Source organism: Mustela erminea, chromosome 3, assembly GCF_009829155.1.
Source record: "Mustela erminea isolate mMusErm1 chromosome 3, mMusErm1.Pri, whole genome shotgun sequence".
NCBI classification, from domain to species: Eukaryota; Metazoa; Chordata; class Mammalia; order Carnivora; family Mustelidae; genus Mustela; species Mustela erminea.
Window position 1 is genome coordinate 147,139,262 of NC_045616.1, and position 15,132 is coordinate 147,154,393.

General features: G+C 35.9%; 1 protein-coding gene across 5 annotated transcripts in view; it reads left to right on the forward strand.

Annotated features, from left to right (window-relative positions):
- CDH12 (cadherin 12) overlaps positions 1–15,132 on the forward strand; it is a 996,732-nt gene that overhangs the window by 896,228 nt on the left and 85,372 nt on the right. For all 5 annotated transcript variants that reach the window (XM_032337714.1, XM_032337713.1, XM_032337715.1 and 2 more), the window contains one exon: positions 5,995–6,114. In XM_032337714.1, the coding sequence (XP_032193605.1) occupies positions 5,995–6,114 (120 nt within the window). The remainder of the gene's footprint in view (positions 1–5,994; positions 6,115–15,132) is intronic.

Consider the following 15,132-nt stretch of genomic DNA (forward strand, 5'->3'; position numbering starts at 1 on the left):
TTCTATACCTGTCTAAGTAGAATTGCATTATTTCTTGGTTATAATGCAATATATACATAAGGCAAAAGCTGAAAGAAAGTTACATGTCTCTCTTTTTTTTTTAAAGATTTTATTTATTTAATTGATAGAGATCACAAGTGGCAGAGAGGCAGGCAGAGAGAGAGGAGGAAGCAGGCTCCCTGCTGAGCAGAGAGCCGGATGCAGGACTCGATCCCAGGACCTTGAGATCATGACCTGAACCAAAGGCAGTGGCTTAACCCACTGAGCCACCTGGTGCCCTACTTGTCTCTCTTGATGTGATTTGTCTCTCTTTCACTATTTATATTTCAGTCTTGTGAAGGGTTAAAATCATCAGCAAAAAAACTTATATTAACTCCCCTTGGGTGTGCATTTCATATTGTGGCACAATCTTGCTTATTTGATTTTTTTTTTTTTTAATGCAATACCACTCCTTTTGGTTCTGCTTTCTGAAGTGAAAACGGTGATGTGCTTTAGAAATTCAAGATAAGTTAAACTCACAATGTCGTGTCAAGAAGTACTCTAAAGGTCATAACTAACTGCAAGGTCTCCATTTAGAGTATGGTGTATATAGTATGTGTGTCTTTCGGACATACCTATAGTACTGTTTGTATTCAACTGATAAATATTTATTTGGGACTTAGGTCATAACAGACGGCTGTGAGAAGAATGAATATGGAACTGCTGATGATGTAAAAGATTTTGTAGCCCATGAGAAGAAGCACATAATGAACTGAGTTTCAAAAAATAAAAATGTGTTAAGACTATTGGGAATACAGAGGCATGAACAAAGAATCTGTGCTGGTAGTAGAAAAACAAGCATTCACAGAGGTGACAGGGGAGTTGTGACATCAAGGGTGTGGAATATTTTTTCAAGGGGTGGAGGCTGAAGGGTTCTGGGTAGCAGGACCCCGTGGGCAAGTATACAGAGACCGGAAAGAGCCTTAGCTCCGCCGTAACTAAGTACTTACAGGCTCCGTGTGGGGTGTCCCACAGCACCGTCAGAAACTTAATCTGCAGAGATTCTGAAACCCATCCCTGTCATGCCCATGAGTTTAGGTGATTTTTCTTTCAAGAGGAATAGGAACCTCTTAGGTTTTAAGACCTAAGGGGTTAAAAAAGAAAATAGAGCTTTAAAAAAATTAATATTTTGTAAAGGAAAGGGGAGCAATGTGACCAACCTTGTGCTATGGGACAGTGACTCTGAGGCTCCTGTGTGAAAGGAGCTAGAGAGGAAGAAATTAGGATTTTTTTTCAGGCTTGCAATTAGGAAAGTGAGGCCCCAGACCACCTGAGACAATTGCAGGGTGATAAAAAGCAAAGAACATACTGAATGAGTAGAATATTTTTATAGAACTAGGAAATTTTTAAAAAAGACTTTATGGAAGCCACAAATTAGATATAATTCACGTATATTTTCTTTTTTTAAAGATTTATTTATTTATTTTAGAGAGATACAGAGAGAGAGGGAGAGCATGAGCAGGAGGAGGGGCAGAGGCAGAGGGAGAGAGAAAATATCCCGCAGATTCTCCACTGAGCACAGAGCAGGGCTCGATCCCAGGACGCTGCGATCATGACCTGACCCAAAATCAGGAGTCACTTAACCAACTGAGCCACAGAGGTGCCCCATAATCCACTTATATTTTCAACATATTTCTACCAAGTCTTTTTTTTTTTTTAACACCTCAAATGTTAAAAATGCAAGGGATATAGAATGATCATGCTGGAGGAAGCATTTACCAGAACAAATAGTTATGCAACACATTGCTTTTTATGATTGAGAATAGTACCTGGTATATGGTATGTACCACTGAACATTTGTTGAATGAAAGAATAAATTAATCAATCAGCAAGTTAATGTCTACTTGGGCAGAAATTGTGAGTTAAGGCTCAGTTCAATTCCAACCTCTCTACCATTTTTTTTTTAAAGATTTCATTTATTTATTTTACAGATAGAGATCACAAGTAGGCAGAAAGGCAGGCAGAGAGAGAGGGGGAAGCAGGCTCTCTGCTGAGCACAGAGCCTGATGTGAGGCTCCATCCCAGACCCTGGGATCATAACCAGAGCCGAAGGCCCACTGAGCCACCCAGGCGCCCCAACCTCTCTACCATTTTATACAAGCCCATTCTTGTTGACAATAAAGGACATCCTCATATTAAAAAACAAAACAAAACAAAACAAAAACCAAAAAACAAAAAACAAAAAAAACCCTGAAATCCTATCATATTACAACTGTGAATTTATAAAATGCAACTAATTTTTTGAATATATTTTTACATATATGTACAAGTAAAAATTCTATCTAAATTGGTTCTCATATTAACTCTCAAGTATTTAGGTATTTTAGTGAAAACCTGATTTAGTTGCAGTTTATAGCAAATGGGCTTCTCCTAAAGACTGTTCTTTCTAGATGATATTTCTATAACTCTCAGTGTTCACTTTTTCTGTCCCTTGGTATTCTATAAATGCATGCATATATGTGATATTAACTTATATCTTTTATACATATATAGAGAGTGACTGCTTAGATTTAGAATTTAACTATTACTATAAAATAACTCTTTTAGTAGTAGCTGCATTATTAAAAACTACATGAATTAACTTACTACAATCGGAGCAGTGTTACTGGAAAACTTAAGTAGTTCAGTATTCTCCATTGCATATTGTACATGCTGTCTCCAACTAAATGTAAAAGAATGCTTTCTCGTTGAGTTACATCCTCTCTGCACTTCAGCATTTGTAGTGGTTACATTGTCACTCTGAATTTGGGTGATAAGAGAATACATCTCAAGATGACTGCTAGGTACAAGCAGACTACTCCAGTTTTTGTGATTATATTGTTTCCTTGTTGCACACTGAACATGTTCCCAGGGTAACCTCCTGCTCCCACTTCTTGGGTACTGAGTGCTTAATAGGTTCAGGAACTAATGTGCTATCCAAGCCCTGCAGAAGGTAGTATTTTGACACTTACATGCTCCAGATGATCAACTGAGTCTTTCCAATGGAGGGAATCTCTGTCTTTGCATTAGTTTGTAAAATGTCAGGGAGCATCTGGCAAAACAAGCTGATATAATGATGTTTAGTTGTTTCCTTGTAAACACCTATGGAGGCACTTCTAAGAGCTCTCAAATTTGATATGGTTCTTAGTGAATAACCTTTTCACTAAACTGAAGATAATTTCTACTATTTCTGAGTGGACATTCATTTTTTTAAAGATTTTATTAAAGTTCTATTCGTTAACTCACAATGTAGTATTAGTTTCAGGTGTACAGTATAGTGAGTCAAGACTTCCATACAGCACTTGATACTCATCACAAGTTTCCTCCTTAACCTCCATCACCTATTTCACCCATCCCCCTGTCCACTTCCCCTCTGGTAATAATTAGTTTGTTCTCTGCAGTTAAGAATCAGTTTCTTGGTTTACCTCTCTCTTTTGTCCCCTATGCTCATTTGTTCCTTAAATTCCACACCTGTGTGAAATCATGTGGTGATTGTCTTCCCTGACTGACTTATTTGGCCTAGAATCATACTCGTTAACTCCATTCATGTCGTTGGAAATGGCAAGATTTCATTCTTATGGTTGAGTAATATTCCCATGTGTGTGTGTGCGTGTGTGCGCACGCATGTGTGTATGTGAGAGAGAGAGAGGGAAAGCTTCTTTATTCATTCATCAGTTGATGGACTTTCAGCTGTTTTCATCATTTGGCTGTTGTAGACAATGCTGCTATAACCATATGCTCAATAAGAAAGACAGAGATGAATAATACAGCATCTCCCCTTTTACATTTTTGTTCTTAATATTAATATGAACATTAAGCAAGTATACAGAAAAATAGTTTCCTCCAAAAGTAGTTTTAAATGTTGTATGTTAATATGTTTTTAATTTAAACTCAAAAATTTAAAGAGTGAATTAAGAAATATTGCCTATCTTATTCATCTTCGTCTTTCTTATTAAGCATAGATGAGAGTTAGGTTAAAGTTTATTGAATTTGTCACTAAACATTTCTTAGCAGACATAATACCTTTTTCTTCAAACATATCCTTAAAGAAGAACTACTCACAACTATTTAACTACAACATTTATACTTAGGATGGGGTAATTATTTAATATTTGTAGACTTTGCCGATATAGCACATGTGCAATGCACTGATAGTAATGATATAGGTCAAACCAGGAAAATCACTGTGTGACAGAAAGGAGGAAAGAAGGGAAGTTAGTCTTGCAACACTTCATTCCTATAGCATAAACGAGAACATACTTTTGATGGGTATCTAATATAGGTCCTTAATGCCTATTTGTCAAATAATTATTAATGATGTTGCAAATATTGATAATGATGATCATGATGGTGATAGTGGATGATAAGGAATGTTATCAGTCTTGACATCTCAGAAATAGGTGCCTACTTTTCTTCTAGAAGTTTCCTTTCCTGGAAAAGACTGTTGAAATAAAACCTATCATTCATGTCTTGAAATAGCTAGAATTCACCAAAACATTCTTTTTTTTTTTTTTTTTTTTGTGGTGATGCAACCTGGTGATTCACCAAAACATTCTTAAGATTAAAACATTTGGTATTGAACGTCTACTCAACCCCATTTGATATTGAATGTCTATTGAAAGTTACCATTTTTTTTAAAGATTTTATTTATTTATTTGACAGACAGAGATCACAAGCAGGCAGAGAGGCAGGCAGAGAGAGAGAGGAGGAAGCAGGCTCCCTGCTGAGCAGAGAGCCCGATGCGGGACTCGATCCCAGGACCCTGAGATCATGACCTGAGCCGAAGGCAGCGGCTTAACCCACTGAGCCACCCAGGCGCCCCAAAAGTTATCATTTTTAAATTTCTTTTTTTACTAACCTGACAAACAGACAAAATGGTAGGGGGGAAGAGATGTTTCATTCTCTTAGTTTACAAGTAAACTAAGATTGAGTTTGTTCCAGTTTTGTACCACCTGAAGTATAAAGCCTGAATGAATAATTGACTGGAAAGGAGAAATCCTTTGTTCCCAAAATTAAGAAGTCACTTTGAGTGCCTCTAAGAATAGGAGCATTCTGTCCATTTTCTAACTTTGGGTGTACGTATCCCTCCCTTTGTGCTCAGGAGATTTCCTTCTAACCATTAGCAACATATTGATTTTACTTATATTGAACTTGATCATTTTGATTTTACTTTGTTCTCAATTCAGTATAGTAATGCTGAACAGGATATGAAGATATAGTCAAAAAAGTCTTAGAGAAAGACTTAACTATGACCATGAATATATAAGACAAAAATATAAGTAAAATCTCCTTTTAACTTCTCTTAGTGAAAACACAAGAAAAAATACAGAGAATTTGAATTGCCTTTAATGTTTTCTTATGTCACTGAATCCTTAGGTTAATTCAGTCCTGAGACCTAGAGGTGTTCTTGTAGCTATAATTGCAATTATTTTTGGATCCTCAATTTCTCAGATATTCCGTCCTAATTAAAGTCTTCCTAATGGTAGTATGTAGTTGTTGATTTTTAAATAACAATGCAAGTTACTTACAGCCTCTAAAGTTCAGTAAACCTTCAAACCTTTTAGCTTCTCTATTGATAACCCAATCATGCAATTAAAGCATCTATAGTAAGCAGATGAGCTAATGTAAGCAGTGTCATGTTTCTTTTGGTGTATAAATCAATAAAGCTATCATGATGACTTTCAGTTCAATCATCTAGCTACTGGAAATGAACACAGCTTTTAAAATAGATTTTTAAAATATGTATCATTTGCACTAACAGCTATATCGTTGCCCAACATTTTGGTTATAATAGTTACATCATTCTCAGTGGCATCATATATACACAGAATCATTGAGTAATGCCAAATTAAAAAAACAAAATGGAGTCCATCAGATTAAAAAAAAAACAAAAACAAAAACAACAACAACAAAAAAACACATGACCTTGAGCTCTAAAAAACAAATATGCTAGAGTCACACTGTCTTATTTTCCAGGTGCATATGTGCTCCAGGTCAAGGCCACAGACGCGGATGACCCGACCTATGGAAACAGTGCCAGAGTCGTTTATAGCATTCTTCAGGGACAACCTTATTTCTCTATTGATCCCAAGACAGGTAAATTTTTTATTAGAGACAACATCATCACCACCCCTTTCAAATATTTAAATGTTAATTAAATCTTGGCATGGGAAGTTACCTATTCTAAAAATGCAGTAAAGATTCGGTGTGCTGTACATTACGCAAAGGAAGATAGGATCTTACCTTATGGCTGCAGAACCATTTCCTCTGGATGGAACCTTGTGTAAATGTACGCTATTTCACATGGATGTGTTAAGTCCCAACCCCAAGTTAGAGATACTTGGATAATTTACTTTAAATTTTCAAAAAGCCTGGTCATATTTTTCTTTTTGATTCTTCTGGATAAAATAACTTTAAGTTTCAGATTTCCTTGTTTGGGTTCAATTATAGGCAGTTTGGGGTCTTAATGACATGTGGTAAGATCATGGGACCTCTATTGCTGTCTTTTTGTTTTGTTTTGTTTTGTTTTTTCCTAAGATTTTATTTATTTGACAGACGGAGCTCACAAGCAGGCAGAGAAGCAGGCAGAGAGAGGAGGAAGCAGGCTCCCCGCTGAGCAGAGAGTCCAATGCTGGGTCTGATCCCAGGACCCTGGGATCATGACCTGAGCCAAAGCAGAGGCTTTAACCCACTGAGTCACCCAGGTGCCCCAATTGCTGTATTTATCAAGAGCTATGGATAATTAATTTGGATTTGCATTAATAGAGACGTAGCTTCCAGCAGAGGAGAGAAGAGGGTTGACAACCTCAAAACACCCACATCACTAATTCTTCTGGTCTATGCTTTTGAAGCTGGTCTAATTTTTAAGTCAGAACATTTGAATAGCACTTTTTGGAGCCAAATATATGAGAATCTTTGGAAAATATAGAAATGGAAGGATACTATGCACATAGAAAATTTTCTCTTCCCTTAGAGCCGGTCTGCCTGGTCTAGAGAATCTGTTTTTTTGAACGCTAGATAGTTTTCAAAGAGATCTGACCATGCTGACCATCAAAATAGGTATTCTGTGTCACACTTAAAACAGAACTCCACAATGATAGCTATTTTATAAACTATTACATGGCACATATATTGCAGATTGAATTCAAAACTAGTTATTACATTAGGTTGCAATAATGAAATAAATTGTTAATGTGCTAATGTTACTTTTTAAATTGGTAAATAAATTTTAAAGAGCAATATCAATTTGAAAAGTCTTAATTTCAGACACTATGCATTCAAATAGGCTTCACATTTCAAAATTAACACGTCCCCATAAGTATTTGCTGAAATCTGGAATACCAATTAAATATAGGTTAATTAATAATTAGCCATGTTTTAATGTCACCTAGAAACAGAAAGTCAATTAATTAGGAATAGAGAACCTGCAAAAACTTTCTGCAAATGAACCTGCCATTCTCTAATTTCCTACTCTTCTCATTAAGCCCACAGAGGGAGAGAAATCAGCAAAAAGTTATGGGAATAAGGCAGGAAGTTGGTCCCTTTTGTAAACCTAAAAAAAAAAAAAAAAAAAAAAAAAAGTAGCTTATAATAAGGACAGAATCAGTCCTATAAGAAGGGACTCTGGAAAGGTTTGTTTAGGACATAGAAGCTCTTTTGGTTTGGAAAGAGTGTCAGAAACCAAAAGTCAGAATGTCAGATGTTAAGCCTGAGTGTGTGATGGGGAAGTTACACTTACAATCTGAAGTGTTTTTAAGAAGTATGGCAATGAGGATAAGATATTTGGCAGTATCATTGTTAAGGAACTTCTATGGTTGCTGCTTAACCATGGGGAATCATATATATTTGTAGGGAAAAATTGTTGAAGGAAGAATTGGGGAAGTTGTTCAATGACATTTATGATGGTACAAAACTCCAGGAGAATGAAGAAGGATTGGACAACAGGCTGAATATATAAACAAATATTAGAGGGAAATTATATAAACTAAAATAAATCCTTTTTATCAGATGACAAAATTATGGGTTATTTCTTCTTCTATAATTACCCATCTTTTCCAAATTTCACATCATGGATAATCTAACTAGAAAGAGAATTAAGAGCAGTATATGTGTCTTACATCTCTTCAGCCTCTGAGAAGCACTCCTCAGAGTCAGAGGCGATGGGAAAAAGAAAAAGGAGGGTGTGCAGAGAGATTGGTGGAGGGGAGGTTGGGTGTTAGAGTACACTTAGCGGGTTGTAGTGATTAATTCTACAGAACAGGTGAGTTTATATAAACTCAGAATAAGGCAACAGAAAAAAGATGAAGGGATTAATATTGATGAAATAACTATAGATACAGTCAGTATCTAACTGAACGGTGAGAGAAAATCATACAAAAATGAATTTAAGCATAGACCATAGATTAAGAATAAAATAGTTACCGTCAACTTAATACCAGACAATAATTTTTGAGTCAAAACACTTTCTGTCCCTCTGGCTTTACTTGTTCAGTATCAGCTTCAGATTAATTCTAGTGCCTTCAGAAAGTATTATCTTACAGGAGAATATGTATATTCATAGTATGCCTTTAATAACTATGTATTTATATTTTATGTAATGCTTATTATTTAGAACTAAAGGTGAAACAATTCTGGCATAAACAATGAAATAGATTTTTGAGGCATTGATTTTCACTGGAGACAGAAGTCTTGATACTAACAATGCCTCAGACCACTAGACAGGAAAAGAGTGGATGAGGAGGCACTTCATTAATAGAATGATAACTAGTTCTTCATGCACAGAGACCATTAAGAAGACTTTTTGTCAAATTTATCACCTTGTGGTACATAAGAGTAAATCAAAAATCAAGGATAATTGCAATTTCTCAGAAATAGTCTCCATTTGTTCCAGCCATCTAGCTTCCTTTTATGATTCCTTTTGCTGTTATGAAATAAAATGCATGAAAAACTAATATTATCTAAAATTTTCCACCTTTGAGTGTAGAATACACTTTAAAATAATTTTTAGACAAAGAACCTCATCAGAATTTCTTGTGCCTAAATATTTATGAAGAGATAAATATAACCATTTATTATCCATTTAGAATGAGAAAATAGAAGTCATTTCCTTAGTGATACTGCTTTTTGACAAATATTCCTAGCATCCCTATGCAAGTGAATATAGGAGGCTTATTTGTAGGGAATATAAATTGACGCATTCTATGAAATAACTTTGGAAATAATCGTTCTCTTTAAAATTGGCTGATTTGACAATTATCCAGCTTAATTATGAAATTATTTACTGTGAATTAAAATTCACATACATTTGTGTGTGTGTGTATACACACACATAGAGAATTACTTCAAGTTATTATTCAATATTTTTAAAAACCTCAAGTGTGATGAATCTATGACACTTTTTAAAGATCTATTTGTTTCTTTGGAAGAGAGTGTGCATGAAAGAGGGGGGATGGGTGAGGAAGAGAGATTCTCAAGCAGATTCCCCAGTGAGCACACAACCTTGAGATCATGACCCAAGCTGAAATCAAAAGTCAAGCAAAGAGGGTCAATTATCCTATGGTTTCACTTACTTGTGGAGCATAAGGAATAACATGGAGGACATTGGGAGAAGGAGACGAGAAGCGAGTTGGGGGAAACTGGAGGGGGCGACAAACCATGAAAGATTGTGGACTCTGAGAAACAAACTGAGGGTTTTAGAGGGAATGTGGGTGAGGGGTTGGGTGAGCCAGGTGGTGGGTATTAAGGAGGGCATGTATTGCATGGGGCATGGGCGTAATGCATAAACGATGAATATTGGAATGCTGGAAAATAAAGTTTAATATAAAAAGTCAGATATTTAACCGACTAAGCCACCCAGGTGCCCCAAGTCTATGACATTAAATAAAGTTTATATTCATTATACTTATTATTTATAAAACATTAAAGTGTTATATTAGCATATATTTTGTATATTTTTATATTTAATGTTTTTATGCATTAGAAAAACATCTATAATCTATAAAACATTAAACATAGGCGTTACAATATTTTATAAAACTTTATCTAGTGCATAAAATCGGGATGCTAAATATCTCTATAACATTGATAATAGAATTATTTAGGAAAACAAATTTTACTATAAAATATTGACCTTATGTCTTAATTTATGCTCAAAATTCTTTTACAATATTTAAATTGTTCCTAAATGATTTAAAAAACTAGTCTGCATTGGGTAACTAGATATATATCATGTGGTGATGATATGTACCATTTTTCCAAATAATCTGACCCCTTATTGAGAGAGCATCATTATTTATTTTACCTCAACATTTTTCAAACCTATAAACTTTAAATGATTTTGTTGTCATAAAATATACATAACATAAAATTTACCATATTAACCATTTTAAGCGAACAGTGTAGTGGCATTAAGCACATTCATATTGATGGGACACCTGGGTGGCTCAGATGGTTAAGCATCTGCCTTACACTCATGTCTTGATCCCAGAGTCCTAGTATTTAGTCCCACATTGGGCTTCTTGCTCAGCAGGGAGTCTGCTTCTCTTTCTGCCTGCTGCTTCCCTGTTTGTGCTCTCTATCTCTCTGTCAAACAAATGAATAAAATCTCTAAAAAAAAATCACATTTTTCTACAACTACCACTGCTATCCATCTCGAGAGCTTTTTTATCGATATCTTTTCATTTATATATATTATCAAAAAGAATGTATATTTATAAGGTTTTTTTCTATTTTATGCATTTATATATGCCTTTATAGAATCCATATGAAAACAGTTGAATGAGGCTAGAGTTGAATGCACAAGCTGCATTTTTTCCCTTTTATTCACCATTCAACTATTTCATGCTCTGTAATTCTATCTTAGGCTCTGTTTAGGGAAATCTGAAAAATGTTGCTGTGAGAACAAACACTTCCTCAAGATTTTTACTCTTTGAGTCTGACTATCACCTTTTATTCAGGAATTATAATCTCCAGGCCTGTGTCTTAAGTGAAACTTTCTCTCTGATTCTGACTGATACTTACTCTTTTAGGTCTTTGACAAAGTGTTGGTGTTTTAAAGCTGCAGAGTATAATTGAAACATGGGTTAGACTATATTTTGAGCTAATTTTGATATTACTACATAAATACTTACAATATTTCATGACTTGAAATGCTTTTGATATTAATTCAGAGTAAAGTCTGAGAGATTCCAGACACGTTAGTGCTGAGGTGCTGATGAAAGAAAGAGTATCATCTTTATTCGAGGGCAGGTTAAGAGGGGTTACGTACGCAAAGTCGTCATGCCTCTAATACTTTCTGCATCTAGACCAGGTCTGATTATGGACATAGTGAGAGCAAGGAGAACAATAATGCTAATAAATACAAGGCAGGACAAATAAGTCAAGGAAATAGATAATTATTAAGCTATTACATCCCATATTACCTATTTTGTAATATTTTAGTTATGGGTAGTCAAACTGCATGAATAAAACGTGCTCCCATGAATGGTTCCCTTGTATTCTGCCTCCTCTCACTTCCCGAGAACTCGGCATGAACTTCGCTTGCCTTATTTTAGACATCATGGAGTGCACACACCAGCAGATAGAACTGAGAATGTTTGGCTTTAAAAGGAAAATACTCCAGGGGCATGTGATACAAGACTTGAGGAAGTTGTAGAACTGTTATGAAGTAGAGGAAGTGGTTGTATTCCGTGCCGCTTGAGAGGAAAAGGGCTATCATAGCTGGCTGAGTTACAGGAAGAAAGAATTTTAGTTTCAGGTACAGATAAGAGGATGTCAGTACTTGTCCCTAAATAAGAGGCATGCCTCACGAGATTGTGAGTTTCCTATTGGTGGAAGTGTTAAAGAGATAATGAGCAAGGAGCTGGTGGTGCTGGATCTATTTATTCATGGGGTGAATGTCAATGTAGAACAATGGCCTCACAGGTGTTTTGCTAGTAGGATACCAAGATGAGTCAAGTAGATCCTCAAGTGGGTCCCCATCACCTGGAGGGAGGCCACCAGGTCCTCAGAAGATGACAGTTGAATTTTGTAGGATGAAATTCTCTGATACGTAGAATGACTGCTGAGCACTGATACAGACTGAGAGAAGAACTTCCTAAGGAAAGAGGTCCTAGGAAGTGTCTTCTGAGTCCTAAAGCAAGGTCAAGGTGTGTTATAGGTGCGAAGAAGGTCTCCAAATTTTCTTCCTACTGAAGGTAACCTGATAATTCTTCTTGTCCTTAAAATACATTATTGAGTTATTGGCAACAACATTTTTTAAAATTATACACTTCATCTGTGTAGTGATAGACACAACAGTTTTGTTAATATTTCTAAAGATTGAACTTGCTCTTAAAAACCCCATTTCACATTTTAAAATTTTAGACTAATTTAAGACTGTAATGAAAAAAAAAACTCAGTAGCTTTTCATATAAATTGCTGCAAAACCAGGACTTGTACAAGTGTTTTAAAATACAATTTAGCTGTAAAAAAATAAAAAGCAACTTTACATTGTGATAAAGTTAAGATTACCATCTTTACCTATAATTATTATTTTTTATTCTACCATCTATTAGCAGTTCCTAAAAGACCCGGGCATTATGATATATTTGCTAATGCTTCCTCCAGATTCATAATTTAAAAGGTCAGTCATGACATGGCCAGCATTGGAGTGTGTTATCTACTAAGGGTTATTATTTTCAGATGCAAAAGTAGCATTTATTCATTTTTTTCGTAACATACTAGCTACCATACACATATGTCTATACTAACAACTCCACCTCATTCAAAATTACATCAAGAATATTTTCATTAAAAAAAAGAATATTTTTCATGATCAACCGTCAATAATGACCAAGACTGCTAGTAATATATTTAATCATTATCTCTCTTGAAGGGTATATGGTAACTTTCCATGTGTCACCTAAGCTTATTGCTGTATGTTAATTTGTGTATTTTATTAATATTTACTGTGTGTCTACCATATGCTTCACATTGTTCTAGAACTAAGTTTCCTACAGGGAAAACAAAATAATGATAAAATCCTCACCTTCAGGAATATTCACTTTATTTGGGAAAACACAAAACAAACACAATAAGCAAGCAAAATATTAGTGTTCTGATAGCAGGGCTATTAAAGGCTAAGGGCTAAGAATAAAATGATAAGTAGAGAGAGAGAGAGTGTTGGAAGGGCTGGGGAGGGTTATGTGTGGTATGCAGGATAATGATTTTCAAACAAGTCTATGCCCTGATCCCTGGGACGTGATTATGTTGTATTACATAAGGAAGGGGAATTAAAGTAGCAGATGGAATTAGGGTTGCTACTTACCTGCCCACAAGGTGGGGAGATTATCCTGTATTATCTATGTGGGCCCGGTTTAATTACATGTCTTCTTAAAGTGTAAGAAGGAGGTCAGCAAGTCAGAGTCCAAGAAAGATTAAAAGATGCTCTATCCCCAGGGGTACAGGTCTGTGAATCACCAGGTTTACACACTTCACAGCACTCACCAAAGCACATACCGCAACATGGACGGGACTGGAAGAGATTATGCTGAGTTAAATAAGTCAAGCAGAGAGAGTCAATTATCATATGGTTTCACTTATTTGTGGAGCATAACAAATAGCATGGAGGACATGGGGACTTAGAGTGGAGAAGGGAGTTGGGGGAAATTGGAAGGGGAGGTGAACCATGAGAGACTATGGACTCTGAAAAACAATCTGAGGGTTTTGAAGGGACGGGGGGTGGGAGGTTGGGGTACCAGGTGGTGGGTATTATAGAGGGCACGGATTGCATGGAGCACGGGGTGTGGTGCAAAAATAATGAATACTGTTAAGCTGGAAAAAAAAAAAAAAAAAAAAAGATGCTATGCCGCTACCTTAGAAGTGGAGAAAGAAAACCAGGAGCCAGAGAAGTCAGACATCTTTTAGAAGATAAAAACCCTTCAAAAAGGAAAAAATGCATCTAGCCACAACCTGAATTTTGGCTCTCAAGATCCATGTTGGACTTCTGGCCTCCCTAACCATAGGATAATAAGGTTGTCTTGTTTTTAAGCCACTTAGTCTGTGGCAATTTGTTACAGAAGCAATAGGAAGTGAAATCAGTATAGAATTTTAGATAGAATGATCAAGAAAGTCCTATGAAAAGGGCTTTGAGAAAAGATAAGAAGGAAGTAGAGGAGCTGTTCATGAGTAAACGATAAGAAGAATACTGCCCACAGAGGGAAGAGAATGTCCAAAGCTCTGGTGACCCAAGAAGGAGGTGTGAAAAATAAGGTCAGAGAGTTAAGTGGGAAGTTGGAGATGATGTGAAGTATTCACTCTGAGTGACTTGGGTTTCAGAGTAGAGGGGGAGTGCTGTGTGGTTCACACTCTTACCTCAACACTATGCTTTCTCTTTTAAGAACAGACTAGTGAACCAGGACTTCTTTGGACTCTAATCCTCAGTGAGTGGAGAATAGAGCAATTTGTCCATTATTCTCTCTCTCTCGATCTCTCAAAATAGTCTCAAATTAATAATTAACATTTTTCCAGCTTTACTGGGAAATAATAGACAGAACATCATGTAAGTTTAAGATATACAGTGCATTGATTTGTTACATTTAATATTGCAAAATGATTACCACCGCAGTGTTAGTCAACACCTACATCACATCACGTATTTTTGTTTCTTTACTGGGGTGAGAACTTTTAAGGGCTACTCTCTTAGCAACCTTTAAGAATATAATATAGTAATATTAACTGTAATCACCACACTGTACATTAGATCTCCAGAAGGTATCCATCCCATAACTGCAAGTTTGTGTCTTTGACCAACAACTCCCATTTCGCCTACTCCACAGCTCCTGGTAACCACCATTTTATTCTGTTTCACTGAGTTCAGCTGTTTTAGATTCTACATATAAATAATATTGTAGAATATTCATTTTCTCTCTCTTATTTCACTTAGCATAATACCCTCAAGGTCTATCCATGCTATTGCAAATGGATGGGAAATGGATGTGTGCAAATGGATGTGTGTGTGTGTGTGTATCATATCTTCCTTACCCAGTCATCTATTGATGAACATTTAGGTTGTTTCTGTATCTTGGCTTTTTGTGAATAATCCAACAGTGACCATGAAGGTGCAGATACTTCTTT